Raw genomic sequence first — 14,493 nt, 5'->3', positions numbered from 1 at the left:
GTATAAGTAAGTAGTCAGTAAAGCACAGGAGAGGATGAGAGAATAAATGAGAAAAATACACAAAGAAATGACAGAACTAAAGAATATTCTAAGTGAAATGAAAATCTCTTGGTAACAAGATAATGAAAGCTAGGGACAAAAATCAATGAAGTTCACAATGAGATTCAGTAAATCCCTGAGAACATCAGAGGAGGAAAAAGTCTCAAAATAAATAAAAAGCAAACCAGAGAACTTTGGGATAAATTCAAGAAGAATTATATAAGAATCTTCAGACTCCCAGATAACAAAGGCAATTTGAATGGAGAAGCCATAGTCAGAGAAGTTTTACCGAGAAGTTCCCAGAGATGAAGAGCAAATGCACTCAGATTCAAGAGAACCAAGCCAACTCAAAGAGACCCAGATAAAAATATCCCAAGACACTTCCTAGTCATCATGACAAAAGCCAATGATAAAGAGAAACACAAAAATATTCCAAAAGGCATCCTAATCAAAATGACAGTCCAAAACAGAACTACATTATTGAATGCAGCAAGATCAAAGAAGAAAATTACATACAACGAGTGTCCTTAACATTCACACATTTATCAAATAAGACTCACTGAACAAAAGACAAGAGTGGAATATATGGGGGAAAAAAACTCAACCGAATAAAGATTTCAGCCAGACTATTTCTCAGGTTTGAAGTAATGATACAGAGATTGGGGGAAATATCTGTAAGTCAACAGTTCAGAAACTTCATGCACTCAAAATCAATTTTGTAAATAGAACTGAAGGGGCTTTATTAAGATGGTAATTCACACAAATATGGTAAACTGAACAGAAAGATGGCAGATAAAAAATCTTCATGACAATAATCTCACTCTGTGAACTTACTTAATGTACCAATTAATAGACACAGAGTGCCAGGTTGGATTATATAATTGAATAATCTTCAAATTTTATCTGCTTCCCATAAGACACATTTAAATAGACCAAACAGACTTAAAATAAAACAATAAAAGACAATGTCTCAAGCAAATAACTCACTCAAAACGGCCTGTGTTGCCATACTTCCATTAGACAACTTAAATTTCAGACTGAAAAAAGGAGTAAGAGATGAAAGGGTCATTTCTTAAAGATCGATTGATAATATACACCAGAAGAAATCACAACTCCTAAACATTTTTGCACCTAGTCAGAGATCAGCAAAACACTAAAAAAATTGATAGTAGACTTGCAGAAGATACTAATAGAAACACAGTAAAAATTTAAAACTTTAACACTACTCTAGCAACTCTTGATTGATCAACTAGAATAAAATGCTACAAGGAAATGCTGACTTTGAAAGAAGGGGAAGAGATTCAAGATATATAAAAGGCTTTTCTATATGCAAAATATAAGAGATAGGATGTTTTTAAAAACCCCATCCACAATTGTGCTTCAGAAAAGCAAGTACCTGGGAATTGGCTATACAAAAGTAATGAGAGATCTATACAAAGACAACGAAACTATCAAACACTATTAAAGTTAATAAAAGAGGACACTAGGAAATGGTATGGTGTCACCTGTTCACGCATTGGGAATGTTAACATTGTCAAACTAGCAATACTCTCTAAGGCATAAGCAGATTCAATCAAGTCCCCATAAGGACATCCATGGCATTTTTCAAAGAAAAGACGAAACACTCCTGAATTAAAAATGGAAATATAAAATAGTAAACATGCCAAATATCCAAATAATTCCTTGTTCATAAAGAGGTGGGTGGTATCATTTTTCACCAACTTCAAGCTGCACTACAAATCTGTAATAATTAGAACAGAATGGAATATGAATAAGGATTCTCTTAGAATTAAAAATCCAGAGGTAAATCAGGTATATAAATCTGAGTCTCTCTTGTTCTGAATCTTTCATATTGGAATAATAATAAAATCAATATAAAGGTAAAGGCCCTCCCGTTGATCGTCGATTGGCTCGAGCAGGCCCAGTAACGTCTCCATTGGAGACTTTGTTGTTACTGTGTCTGGCATATCAAATACTCTCGGTAGCTTGCCGGGCTCTCTGAGAGGGGCGGAGGAATCGAACTCAGGTCGGCCATGTTGGCCGCTTGTAAGGCGAACGCCCTACCCGCTGTGCTATTGCTCCAGCCCATATATACAATATATATGCAATATATGTGGCCGCACAACCTCTTGTAGCCTAGCCCACCGATGTACCTAAAGCAGCACACATGTGTTTGGTTTTTAACATACTTGCTTGTGTTTTCTTATAAACATTCTTCGTCCCTCTCAGAGAGCCTGGAAAGCTACTGAGAGTACCCCGCCCACACAGCAGAGCCTGGCAAGCTCCCCGTGATATATTTGATATGCCAAAAACAGTAACAATAGCAGGTCTCATTGTCGTGACCCTGAAAGAGCCTCCAATATGGAACCGTTGGGAAGGACGAGTAATGGATGGCTGCTAAAATATCAGGGTTGGGACGAACGGAGACATTACTGGTGCCTGCTTGAGCAAATCAATGAACAACGGGATGGCAGTGATACAGTAATACAATACATAAAACATGTATTTATAAAATAGTATAAAAATAATAAAATTCTACAATCAAGATCCCTTTAACCTTCAAATATATTACCAGTGATTAAAACCTTCCTCAGATAAACAACCTCTGTGGATTCAAGTGCAATAATTCATTTTCGTTTGATTTCTGCATGGTTTTAGAAAAGGGTCATGTGACCAACCTGTTTACCAACTGTTTTTTCCCAGCATTGCATATGTCTCAAAGCATAACTGGGAGAGACCTTGAGACCAAAAAGTCAGGAATAAGCCCCAAGCACCACAAAGCAGTCAAAAAGAGAAAGGACCACATTACTTGCAATACAATCATAAAGTCCGTTTAGAAGTGTCAAAGCCATTGAGCCAAGTAATACTTAAAAAGAAAAGAAGATGAAAACCATTAAGGGGCATTATTAGTGCATTCTGATGTAAAGTGCATTCTAATCTTCCACGCCACACTCTTCTTTTTAATCAAAGATCCATCACAGCTGGTCCAAGCATGCTACCTATATTTGAAGAGAAAATTGCAAACATCTAACAGCATGTGGCTTTAAAAGAGAACGCACTTGTTTTTGCTCCCTGCATAATTAGTTTAAAAACCACTTTGTACTTTTGGGGAAAAAAAATACACTTACTTGTTTTTGTCTATGTTTAAAATTAACATATGAATCTTCAGAACAGAGTGCTCTGTGCTGTGGATTTTTTCTCAATTGTCTAAAAACTTGTTCTCAACTGCTATTTTTTTCTCCTGTAAATCTTCACAGGAAACTTGAAACTTCAAATAGACGTATTTTTATGATATTCACAACAGAGTGGTAAAAGTGCGGTCCAAACAAGGTTTTTCAGAAGATAGAGGCAAGTGATGAATACTAACAAACCTTGATTATTTCAAGTGCTCATAATGGAGAACACAATTATCAATGCTTGTAGGTCTCTGGTTTTCATAAACACTCGAGGCTGTCTCTGAGCTTTAAAATATGTAAATATGTAAGAATAGTGTTCTATAAATAAATTTAGCAATTCGGAGATAGAGATAGGTAGATAATTAGATAGAGGAGTGATGTATATATAAGTCAAATAAAATAGAGCTAGGAGAAAAGAATGCCTCTAGCAATATCTTTTTTGTTTGACACCTGGTTTTAACTTTTAAATATCTGATCTCCTCTACTTCTTTTGTGAGCTGGTAGAGGAGTTCAGAGGCACACATTCTCAAGTGTCTTTTTCTACCGATTCCTTGCTCCAACATTTTATGTCAGTTCACAATTCCCAACAGAAATTATATATAGCCTCTGTTACACACTGTTACACTGCTATATTTCTTCCAAAGAGGATAAAATACATAGAGGCCAAATACAATGAAAATTGTTGGGCTAGTTGTTAAATTAAAAATTCCTGGGCCCATTTAAATTCACTACATCCGATTTACATTTTCATCCAAGAAACATCCAAGAAAAGTCCAGAGTCAACTTTGATAACCACTGTGCAGATGACTTTTGCTCCTCTGTGATTAAGCTCCTCTCATCCCCTGCCTATTCTGTATGCATTCACACACACACACACACACACACACACACACACACACACAGAGAATCTACATGTTTTTCCATTTTTCCAATTTTATCATTATACAAATATTTATTTTTATTACTTATACGACTTTATATACGTGTAAGATGCATAGATGTAATTCAGTTAGAGACATGATTAATGAAACCTGGCAAGGATTACTAGAAAAAGTATAAAACAACAAGCTGACCTCTGTAATGATCTGACTCAATTTCAGTATTTACTTCTCTTTTAATAGGAAAAATAATATTTGAAAACATCACAATATAGCACTGTAGCACTGTCTTCTCGTTGTTCATCGATTTGCTTGAGCAGGCTCCAGTAACGTCTCCATTGTGAGACTTGTTGTTACTGTTTTTGGCATATCAAATACGCCACGGGGAGCTTGCCAGGCTCTGCTGTGCGGGAGGGATACTCTTGATAGCTTGCAGGGCTCTCTGAGAGGGACGGAGGAATCGAACCCGAGTTAGCCACATGCAAGGCAAACGCCCTACCCACTGTGCTATCACTCCAGCCAATATAGTACAGTGGACAATTTATATTTTTATAATTAATATAATTGAAAGTGCTCATTAATGCACTAATTCTTCACTTACAGATGGGGACAATTATAAAATTAAAATAACAAACTCACCACTTCTTCGTGTCTGCATTTTCGTACATTAATTCCATTTATCTACAATGAAGAAAAATACATATCTTTACATTACATATTGTATATTGACTAATTTTATTGTATATGGAAAAATAATTACAAAGAACATACCTGTAGAATTGCATCCCCGATAAAGAGGAGTCCTGATAGTTCCGCTGTGAACCAAAAGAGATGATTATTACGAACTGTTTTCTCTATACAGATGAAGTAGACACTTTAATTAAAGAAAACTGGTCAAAAGTTTGACAAAATAAGGTGTTAGTTATAGAATATAAAAAGTCTATAAGGAATATAAACACAAAACATTATGATTCATAAATAAATTGAAATGCATGCTTATAGAATAACATTGATTTGCCCTTCCTGCATAGCCTCAGGTAGGTTAGGTTTATTGGGTTGCTCCCATCACAGTGCTCCCATTCCTCTGTGCTTATTCGTAACTTCTTTCTTTGTGCTCTGTTAATTTGTAATTATTGTTTTTCTCTTCTCCCTAAGTCCTTTGCATAGTTAATTCAGAGCAAGTCCTTTTGTCTGGACACAAGAAGACAGTAAATGCTATGATTTGTAACATGGGAGTTTATTGGCTCTCAGTGATATTTTCCTCCTGGGCATCTGTTCTCTCGACCTAAGTCTCAGCTGCCCCTACTTCCTAGCACCCCCAAAAGCAGGGTCCCAACGAGGGACTGGATGGAACTGAGCAAGTGGTAAGCCATGTGCTACCCTGGCAATGAGATGGGCCTGGCCAAAGTGCCTGATGCTTAACTATGAGAGTTTAGTCATGGACGAAAGCTGTCACGATCCAAAAAGTAATAATTAGATTTGGACCCTGCTAGGGTTAAGGTAAAAAGGTAAAGGTAAAGGCCCTCCCGTTGATCGTCGATTTGCTCGAGCGGGCCCAGTAACGTCTCCATTGGAGACTTTGTTGTTACTGTGTCTGGCATATCGAATACGTCACGGGGAGCTTGCCGGGCTCTGCCGTGCGGGCGGGATACTCTCGGTAGCTTGCCGGGCTCTCCGAGAGGGGCGGAGGAATTGAACTCGGGTCGGCCATGTTGGCCGCTTGTAAGGCAAACGCTCTACCCACTGTGCTATCGCTCCAGTCCTGCTAGGGTTAGGAATGATTAATCTGGCCCGAGCACTGTAGTCTGAGTCTGTGGCAAAATGTTCCCTGGAGAGCTGCCCTACAAGCCTCAATGTTATCTCTTACTGTATCCATACAAAAAATAGTATTAAGATGTTGATAAAGTTATTGGACTGAGGAAAGGAGAAAAACACCTTAAGAGGTATTTTAACCCTGGGCAGTCAGGAAGGGCTTTAGAATACCTCTTGGGCGGGTGTTTCCTTTGAAACTGGTGGGCCCTCAGGAAGGCCTTTTTTATGTTGATTTTGCTGCCTGACTGGGGGCAGTGTAGGTCCAGAGTGAGAGGGAGTTGGAGAGACAAGAGAGCTGGAGAGAGATGAGAGAGAGAGAACAGGGCAGCAAGATGGAGTGTGGAGAGACTAGCAAGAGAAGAACGTAAAAGAAGAATACAGGAACAGGCACGTGGAGAGAGAGAGAGAGAGAGAGAGAGAGAGAGAGAGAGAGAGAGAGAGAGAGAGAGAGCCTAGGCCGTGAGATGGAGTGTGGAGAGATGAGTGGGAGAGATAGGAGGAGATGGGAGTGAGGGGATTGTGAGACTAGAAGGGGGCGCTCAGAGAGACTGGGGCAGGCACTTGGGGAGAATGGAATGAAGGGCAACTGATCAATCGACTGGCTTGGCCCTTGTTTCCTTGTTTCATCCACCGTCTGCCCCATGGCCCGGGCTGCCCCAAGGTGAGTGGCTGGGGCCCCTCAGAACCCAGGAGGCAAGGGGGAGAGCTGCCCGGGCCTCCCTGGCTGCCCCAGGAGATTTTATACACATGCTGAGATATTTCTGTGTAATTTTTCCATTTCCCAAGTTCCAGCTGTTAAGAAGCAGTCCCACTTCTGGGTGGACGACAGCCGTTTCTATGTACTTACATGAAAAAATTTATCCCAGAGGAATCAATGTATAGAATCAATTCTGTTATTTTATTGACTTCAATAACTGAAATTATTACTTTACATCTTTAGTAAGTTTTACTGGATAAATTTTCATGTCAAAGACTAAGCTAAATTGCATATCAGAATTGTTAAAATGTGCAGAACTGGTAATGTTTTGATATGCCTGTCATGTGTTTGTATATTCTACTACTGAAGCAATTACAGCATTATCCAGTCCCTAAATTCTTACAGCCATTAATTAGTTACATCCTATCATCTTTTTGTCCTAGCCTCTGTGTTCCAAAGACTTTCCCACGGACGAATTAAGGGAGAGCTGGAGAGATAGTACAGCGGTAGGGCGTTTGCCTTGGCGCTGCCAGCCTGGCCAAGCCAGCTTCGATTCCTCCGCCCCTCTCGGAGAGCCCGGCAAGCTACCGAGAGTATATTCAATATGCCAAACACAGTAACAACAAGTCTCAAAATGGAGATGTTACTGGGCCCACTCAAGCAAATCCATGAACAATGGGAGGACAGTGACAGTGACTCAGGAACCACAGTCAGGTGCCTGCTGTGTGGTCACAGGAACCCAGAAGTAAAACACATATAAAGTTGTGATACTTCAGGGCTGGAGAGATAGCACAGCGGGTAGGGCGTTCGCCTTGCACGCAGCCAACCCGGGTTCGATTCCCAGCATCCCATATGGTCCCCTGAGCACCGCCAGGAGTAACTCCTGAGTGCAGAGCCAGGAGTAACCCCTGTGCATCACCGGGTGTGACCCAAAAAGCAAAAAAATAAAAAATAAAAAAATAAAGTTGTGATACTTCACATCTCACTGTTGAAGAGCAGTAATCTAAAAAAATAAAAAAAGGACAACTATACACATCTACAAATGCTGTACCTCTTTGTTCCTTGGATATTTTTGAGATGACAACTGGGATGTTATGTTCAGCTCCTCCCTGAGAAAAGAAAACCATATAATTGTTATATTGCGCTTATTCTTGTAAAGACGCAGTTTTGACTAAGACAATTCTGTAAGCTATGAATAGTATATCAACAGATCCCAAAGATTATTGACATAAACTTGTGGAACTTCTCACAAAGCCAGTGATAACCACCAGGAATAGCTGGGCATTTCTATAACATCTAATAATCATGGAAGTCGACATTGCTAATTTTCAAACAATGGTTTCAAAGAAACATTGGTATTTCTTTAAATAGACATCTATTCTCTTCAATGTATGTAGGTGTTACCCATTGCATTATTTTTATAGGACCCCCAAATTAAGGAACCGATGTGTTTTTGTTATCTGTTTATATTGTTCTATTCTAACGGCCAAATCAGGATGTCTTTGGATACTGAAGACTGAAGACCAATTTCCCCACATAAATGAATAACGTGCCTGCTATTTCCATTCTGTTGTGAATTGTGAATTTAACAAGATATAAGAGATAAGGGATGGGATAGGATCTTCCAGGGGTCTAGAAGAGGAGACTTTCTACAGCAGAAGCAGAGCGGCACTTTTAGAGGTCAGATGCTTTGGGAATGAAGCATTTGTTGTGCTTCAGAGAGAAATTTCTGATAGAAGTCTGAGAGGATTTCTGACAGAAATTTATCTGGCCAGAGAGATTATATTTGCCTATCCACAGTCAATGCAAGTTTAATTCTCAGCACCCCATAAGGTCCCCAGTGTCCTCATTAGATTCACAATCCACAACAATGAAGATAACAGATGCATCTGGAATAAACCCTCTCCCACTGATTTGATGTTAATTTGACAACTCGCCAGCCTGAGAACTGAAGAAGTGAGAACTTCACCCTGTCACTTGGAAATCACAAAGGTTTTTGGGAATGAGTTTTCATTTCTCATAAGAAAATGCTAGTTAATTGAATGTTTTATGAATGGAATTTTAGCTGACAGAGAAAGTAGAAATAATACCATCCAGAGCACATCATTCTGAGCACAGTAAAACTCAGGGGTGCCTTTAAGAAATATTGGCCGTATTGGTAAATACACATTCCTTTGGCTGACCGATATTCTCTCTCTTGTCTGTACTGGTCACACACAAAAAGTAAGATATCTAACTGACACTTGATAAATGGGGTTCCAGTCTACTAGGTAGCAAAGTAAGAACTTGTATAGTTTGAAACTTCAAGAGGCGTGACAACCCCAGACTCAAATATTGCCATGGGTCTTATAGAACCCTCAACATTGATCATACTGGCTTGGTTAAAGCTTTAGTTGCCTTAAGATAGGCCATAATTCCTAGCCCCAAAACATCTATCTTAACAAGGGCCTCAGATGGTCAGATGGACCAAGGGCAGGCTTGGTGCTCAAAGAGTCTCTTGACCTAAGTGCAAAGTCCTCTAAAGAATCAGCCTGTAAGCAGAAGAAACCCGTGCTTCTATCCTCCAGTCCTACAAGGACTCTCTGTGGTTACATGAACTAGAACAGGCTGACCTGAGGCTGGTGACTGTAAAATAAGACTGAGTGCTTCTTGGGAAAAGCCACCTTGCTGTAATTTAGCTAAATCTAATGTTATAAGTTGCTATCACATTTCTTAATGTGCCTACGCAAAATGACTGCCACATATCTCATGTTAATAGTAAAGATGAAGAGAAAATCATGGTTCATTTCAGGTATCTTTCGAATAACAGTAGCAAAGAAAGTAAAACTTACAGTTAAAATCTAAGGTAAAATGAAGTGCTCCAGCTAGCAAAATTATTGATTTTGGAAGTGTTCTCAATTAAAATCTAGTGTTTTATTTTGCCAAAAATGAACATTTTAGGGGGCAGGAGCAAGAGTATAGCCGGGAGGGCATTTGCCTTGCATGTGGTCGACCAAGGTTCAATCCCCAGAATCCCGTAGGGTCCTCCAAGCACTGCCAAGAGTAACTCCTGAGCATTGCAGGGTATGACCAAAAAAGGAAAAAAAATGTCTTATTATAAACTTAAAATTATAAAGGAATCATGAAAAATCATTGTGCAAAAATCAACACAGCTTCACAATGAGAAATCATCATCTTAGTGTGATTGAAAATGTTCAGATGAGACCAACTCTCCCTACTGGATTTTGCTTTCATCAGATTTTGTCCTCTCTCCTTGACTTTCTATTATTTTTCATATTCTTTTTTCATATTTCAAACCAATCTCAGTAAACTTTGCTCTAACACAGAATTCTCATTGCATCATTTCCAATCTAATAATCTGCTCGAGTGGTTCCAGCATCCTAACTGATTATAGGCAAGAATTATACAGAATATCTGTTATTACTAACATTTCAGTAATATTCTTATCACAGAATACTGCAATGCACACTGATCTTTTCTCTGCAGCACTTTAATAATTATCAGCCAAATATCATGTTTATTAGTATCATGACTCATATCCTGAGCATATTAAGAATTAAGACGTAGCTTAGGGCAACCTTTAGATCTGCTAAACTATTATAAAATACATACGTGAGGTATTTGGTTTATATTCTAAGTGAATAAAATGTCTAAGTCAATAATCAAGACAGAGTTAACTCATTTATATAGGTATAAATACCTATATTTATATAGCTATATATATACCTATAGGTATATAAGTTATATATATTTATATAGGTTTCTAAAGTACTTTATAAAACATTGTGTCAAGTTTTCTTTTATTCATATGAGTCTTTGTACAAAAATTTTTGTTTCAAATGTTAATTTCCAGGTTTGTGATGTACTTAATGATAAGTAATATAGAAATGAAAGTACTTTTAAATTTATTGAATGAAGTATATGGCTATGTTTTAGATAAACAAATGCCAAAACTGTTGTATGTATATTTTGTATTAAAGCATATCGTATCTTTAAAAATATAAAGGATAAAATAACTATGAATAGAGTAATTCTAGTTCTCAACTATTGGACCTTATTAATGTAAACTTGCCATTTACTCATTGGTAGGTCAGTCGTATTCGCTATTCTATTTAGAATCATTTATGCATATGCTAATAATGTCTTTGATGTTATTTAGAGAAAATCAGAAAAATCACAAAGAATTTTTTTTGCAATGTATTTACAAACTAGAATGCTTTTGTGTTATAAGAAAAGAAAATACAGTGTTTGCTGCAACATGAATGGAACAGGAGAATTTCATGCACAGTGAAGAAAGTGAAAAGGAGAAAGAAAAACACCGAATACTTTCATTCCTCGGTGGAATATACAGAATGAAGAATAGACGAGATGGTGTCAAATGCAGAGAACAAATTGAACCCTCAACAGAACTGGCACTGCCTGAAGGGGCTAGTAGGCAGAAAGGGTTTAATGGACCCACATGGACAATCATCAGGTTTCATGTTTGGTGGTAACATGCTCCCTCTAAAACATGTACATATATATATATATATATACATACATATGTATGTATGTATGTATATATATATATTGCTTATTGCTTTTTGGGTCACACCCAGTGATGCTCAGGGGTTTTTATTCCTGGCTTTGCAGTCAGGAATTACTCCTGGCGGTGCTTGGGGGACCATATAGGATGCCAGGGATCGAACCCAGGTTGGCTGCGTGCAAGGCAAATGCCCTACCCGCTGTGCTATGGCTCCAGCCCCCAACATGTACATATTTATACTCTTGTAAACACTTTACATCAATAAATAAAAAAACCAAATGAAGGCAGTGAATTATATCTAATAACCAGTAAAGTTCCTGAATACTTTTCCTATATCAAATGATTCTAGAAGAATGGGACCGGGGGAGGAGGCCTGCCTCGCACACACACAGCTGATCTGGGTTCAATCCCCAGCACCCTACATGGTCCCCTGAGCACCTCCAGGACAAGGTCTGAGCTCAGAGCCAGGAGAAAGCCCTAAGCACCACCAGGTAGAGCCCCCAAACCAAGCAGCAGAAAGAATAATGTGGGTATCAATGCAATTAGAGAGGAGCTATCTAGAGTAATCTTATTTTTAAGCAGCAAAAAAATAAAATGCAAAAAAATAATAATAAAATGCAAGCATTGAGCATGGCCTTTGTAAGGACAGACTGGAAAGATGAGTTACCTTGATGCTCAATCCGAACCCGCCCACAGTTTGTCTTCTGATGGTCACTGTTCTCTCCTGAAAGACAGACAGCAAAGAGGTGAGCATTCACTAACACCATGACACACAACACTCTTTTCTACTGGGTTTTTGCTTTTGGTTTTATATATATATATATATATATATATATATATATATATATATATATATATATATTATGGCAGTATAGGGGCAAACAAAATTTTTAAAAAGTTAAACTAACCAACTTATTTCCCCTTTTAAAGCCAAAATAGAGAATTGGCTGCCTCAGGCATGGGAAGTGTCAAGACCATTCTCAGTGTGGTATTTTTCAGATCTTCTCTCCAATTGTTTGTATATTCCCAAGGGCTTTGCCTAGATCATCTTCCCATATCACCATACTTTGTTCATCCCATCTGTCCCCAAAATAAAAATTTGAAAGTGCAACATTTCCGGGGTTTGTTTCCATTGTTCACCTCATAAATAAGAGCATCTGGAAGCTTCTCTGAAATTGTATTTATATCAAACACCCGCAGTATTATGAATGTATCGCCTAGTAACAAAATATGTTTGGAAGTTCAACATATTATCAATTATTTTGTTCTTCAAAAGACAAATTTTTGTTGTTCTAAACACTGATGTATATTTATAAAAATAGTCTTAATCTTAATGCTTGGACCTGAAAGAAATAGTGTAGCGGGCACTGCACTTGCCTTGCACACAGTAGACCTGGGTTCAATTCCCAGCACCCTATATAGTCCCCTAAGTTCACCGGGATGGTGAGGTAAGAGCTAGATGTGAGCTGAGGGCCCTGTTGGGCATGGTCTAAAAATCTGGAAAAAATCTTGATGCAAAAGGAGACCCAGCTGTCATTAGATGAGTCTAACAAAGGAGCCAGCAGCACAAAATGAGGAAAGCGAAGTCTCCTCAATGAACGGTGTGAAAAAACTGAACAGACACATGCAAAAGGATTACATTGGATCATTATCTCATTTTAGGCACCATTGACGTAAAATGCACTAAAGATTTGGTTATTAGATATGAAATTATAAATATATGTTGCGAAAACAGCAAGTACTTTTTTCTAATGGTTTTCTGTGATTTTTTTTTGGATACACTGTAACAGCAAGGAAAACACAAATAGGATTACGCCAAAGTAAATATTTAACACAGTAAAACATTATTTAAGCAAAAAGGAATTCTACTGAAGATGAGAAAACAATTCACACTTATGCATATGGCGAAGCACTAAGATCCAGATTAAATAAGGATCTCAAAACAGTAAAGAAGAAAACATCCCCATTTATAAAATCATAGAATAGCTGAAAGACGTTTCTCCAAAGAGACAACACAAATGGCCAGTGAGGACTTTAAAAATCCTCATTATCCTTATTATCTGGAAAATACAAATGAAATCTACAACAAACTCTCAATTCACACCTGGAAGAATGGTCTGCACTGTAGAGTAATCAGAAACAAGTACTGGTGGACATGGAAAGTGAGTGAAAGGAAAGTGATTTATGTACTGTTGGTGGTAATATGCGTCTAACCGCTACAGAAATTAGTGTGGGGGAGATAATAGAAAGAAAGACGGAAAGAGTAAGATAGGATGGAAGGAAGGAAGGAAGACACCACATGATCCAACAATTGTACTTTATAGTTACAAGTTTCTAAAAAAAAAATTAATGACCCACATACTTTTATGGTCATTGTAGCTCTAGGTAGAATAGTCAGATGTGATCTCATGTTTTATCTATTAAGAATAGCACTTGTCCCAAACAAACGATATTATCAGAGCAATATCTAGTTGTAATATCCCTTCTTATCACATTTTACAAGGAATCAACTTCACGTAAAACGTTTCACCTTATACACCGTCATATTTCACATAGGTGCTAGCATTCTAAGGTTAAAGGCCAGTATGATTACCCATTACTATTATTGCTAGGAAATTATGTGACAATAAGATGGTTAACATACACACGTTTCTCCCATAAAGACAATCAAAAGAAGTTGTTTCATGTAGTTGGTTGGTTCTAAATTTTAAGACTATTTCTTAGAGCTCCACTTAGATGCTTATTGCATTGGCATTATGTGTCTTCCAGTTCAATCATATTTGGAATATAATCCAACGTTTTCTTATTTTTTTTGAAAAATGCTTTTGAAATTTCACATTGGTTTCTGTGATGAAATATATAGTAATATCATATAGATTTTAGCCCCATTAACTTTCTAAGTATAATCTTCAATATTTATATCTAGAAAAACCTCTATATGACTTTCCTCTGTGAAGAAAATCACTGTGGCAGATTCTATGATACCTGGCTTAGAAGTATTGATCATTCATGGGCAATAAAGGCACACTGAATATTTGATTCCCGAGCATAAGGGAATCTGATTGCTTTATTTTATATGTTAACTGAGGTTTTAGTAGCTTTATCTTGCAACTGTGATGAATCATTTCTATCAGTAATCACTGTGCTCTCAGTATCTAAAGATCTTGAACAGCTGCTGGCTGCAATTGTTCCCATATCCAGATTATCAAATAGAATGGAGCTTATCAGATCTGCACTGCGTTCTGAAGTATCAAATGGATAGTCTCTGGAGAGAGCAGAGACTATTCCGAAAAGTAATCTCTCCAGTGTGCTGCTAACAGTAACTCTTTGACCATCTAAACTTTCCTTCTCCAGGGTGTCTATCAA

The 14,493-nt window shown here is 37.8% G+C and overlaps 1 protein-coding gene across 2 annotated transcripts in view; it reads right to left on the bottom strand.

The window, feature by feature from the left end:
- The window catches only part of SNTG1 (syntrophin gamma 1), a 339,473-nt gene that overhangs the window by 198,423 nt on the left and 126,557 nt on the right, over positions 1–14,493 (bottom strand). For both annotated transcript variants that reach the window (XM_056110271.1, XM_056110281.1), the window contains exons 4-7: positions 11,795–11,851; positions 7,654–7,711; positions 4,865–4,908; positions 4,733–4,774 (exon numbers count right to left, since the gene is read on the bottom strand). In XM_056110271.1, the coding sequence (XP_055966246.1) occupies positions 4,733–4,774; positions 4,865–4,908; positions 7,654–7,711; positions 11,795–11,851 (201 nt within the window). The remainder of the gene's footprint in view (positions 1–4,732; positions 4,775–4,864; positions 4,909–7,653; positions 7,712–11,794; positions 11,852–14,493) is intronic.

Source organism: Sorex fumeus, unplaced genomic scaffold (assembly GCF_029834395.1).
Source record: "Sorex fumeus unplaced genomic scaffold, SorFum_2.1 ptg000002l, whole genome shotgun sequence".
NCBI lineage: Eukaryota > Metazoa > Chordata > Mammalia > Eulipotyphla > Soricidae > Sorex > Sorex fumeus.
The sequence above is the reverse complement of the archived record's forward strand: the minus strand, read 5'-3'. Positions and strand labels throughout refer to the sequence as shown.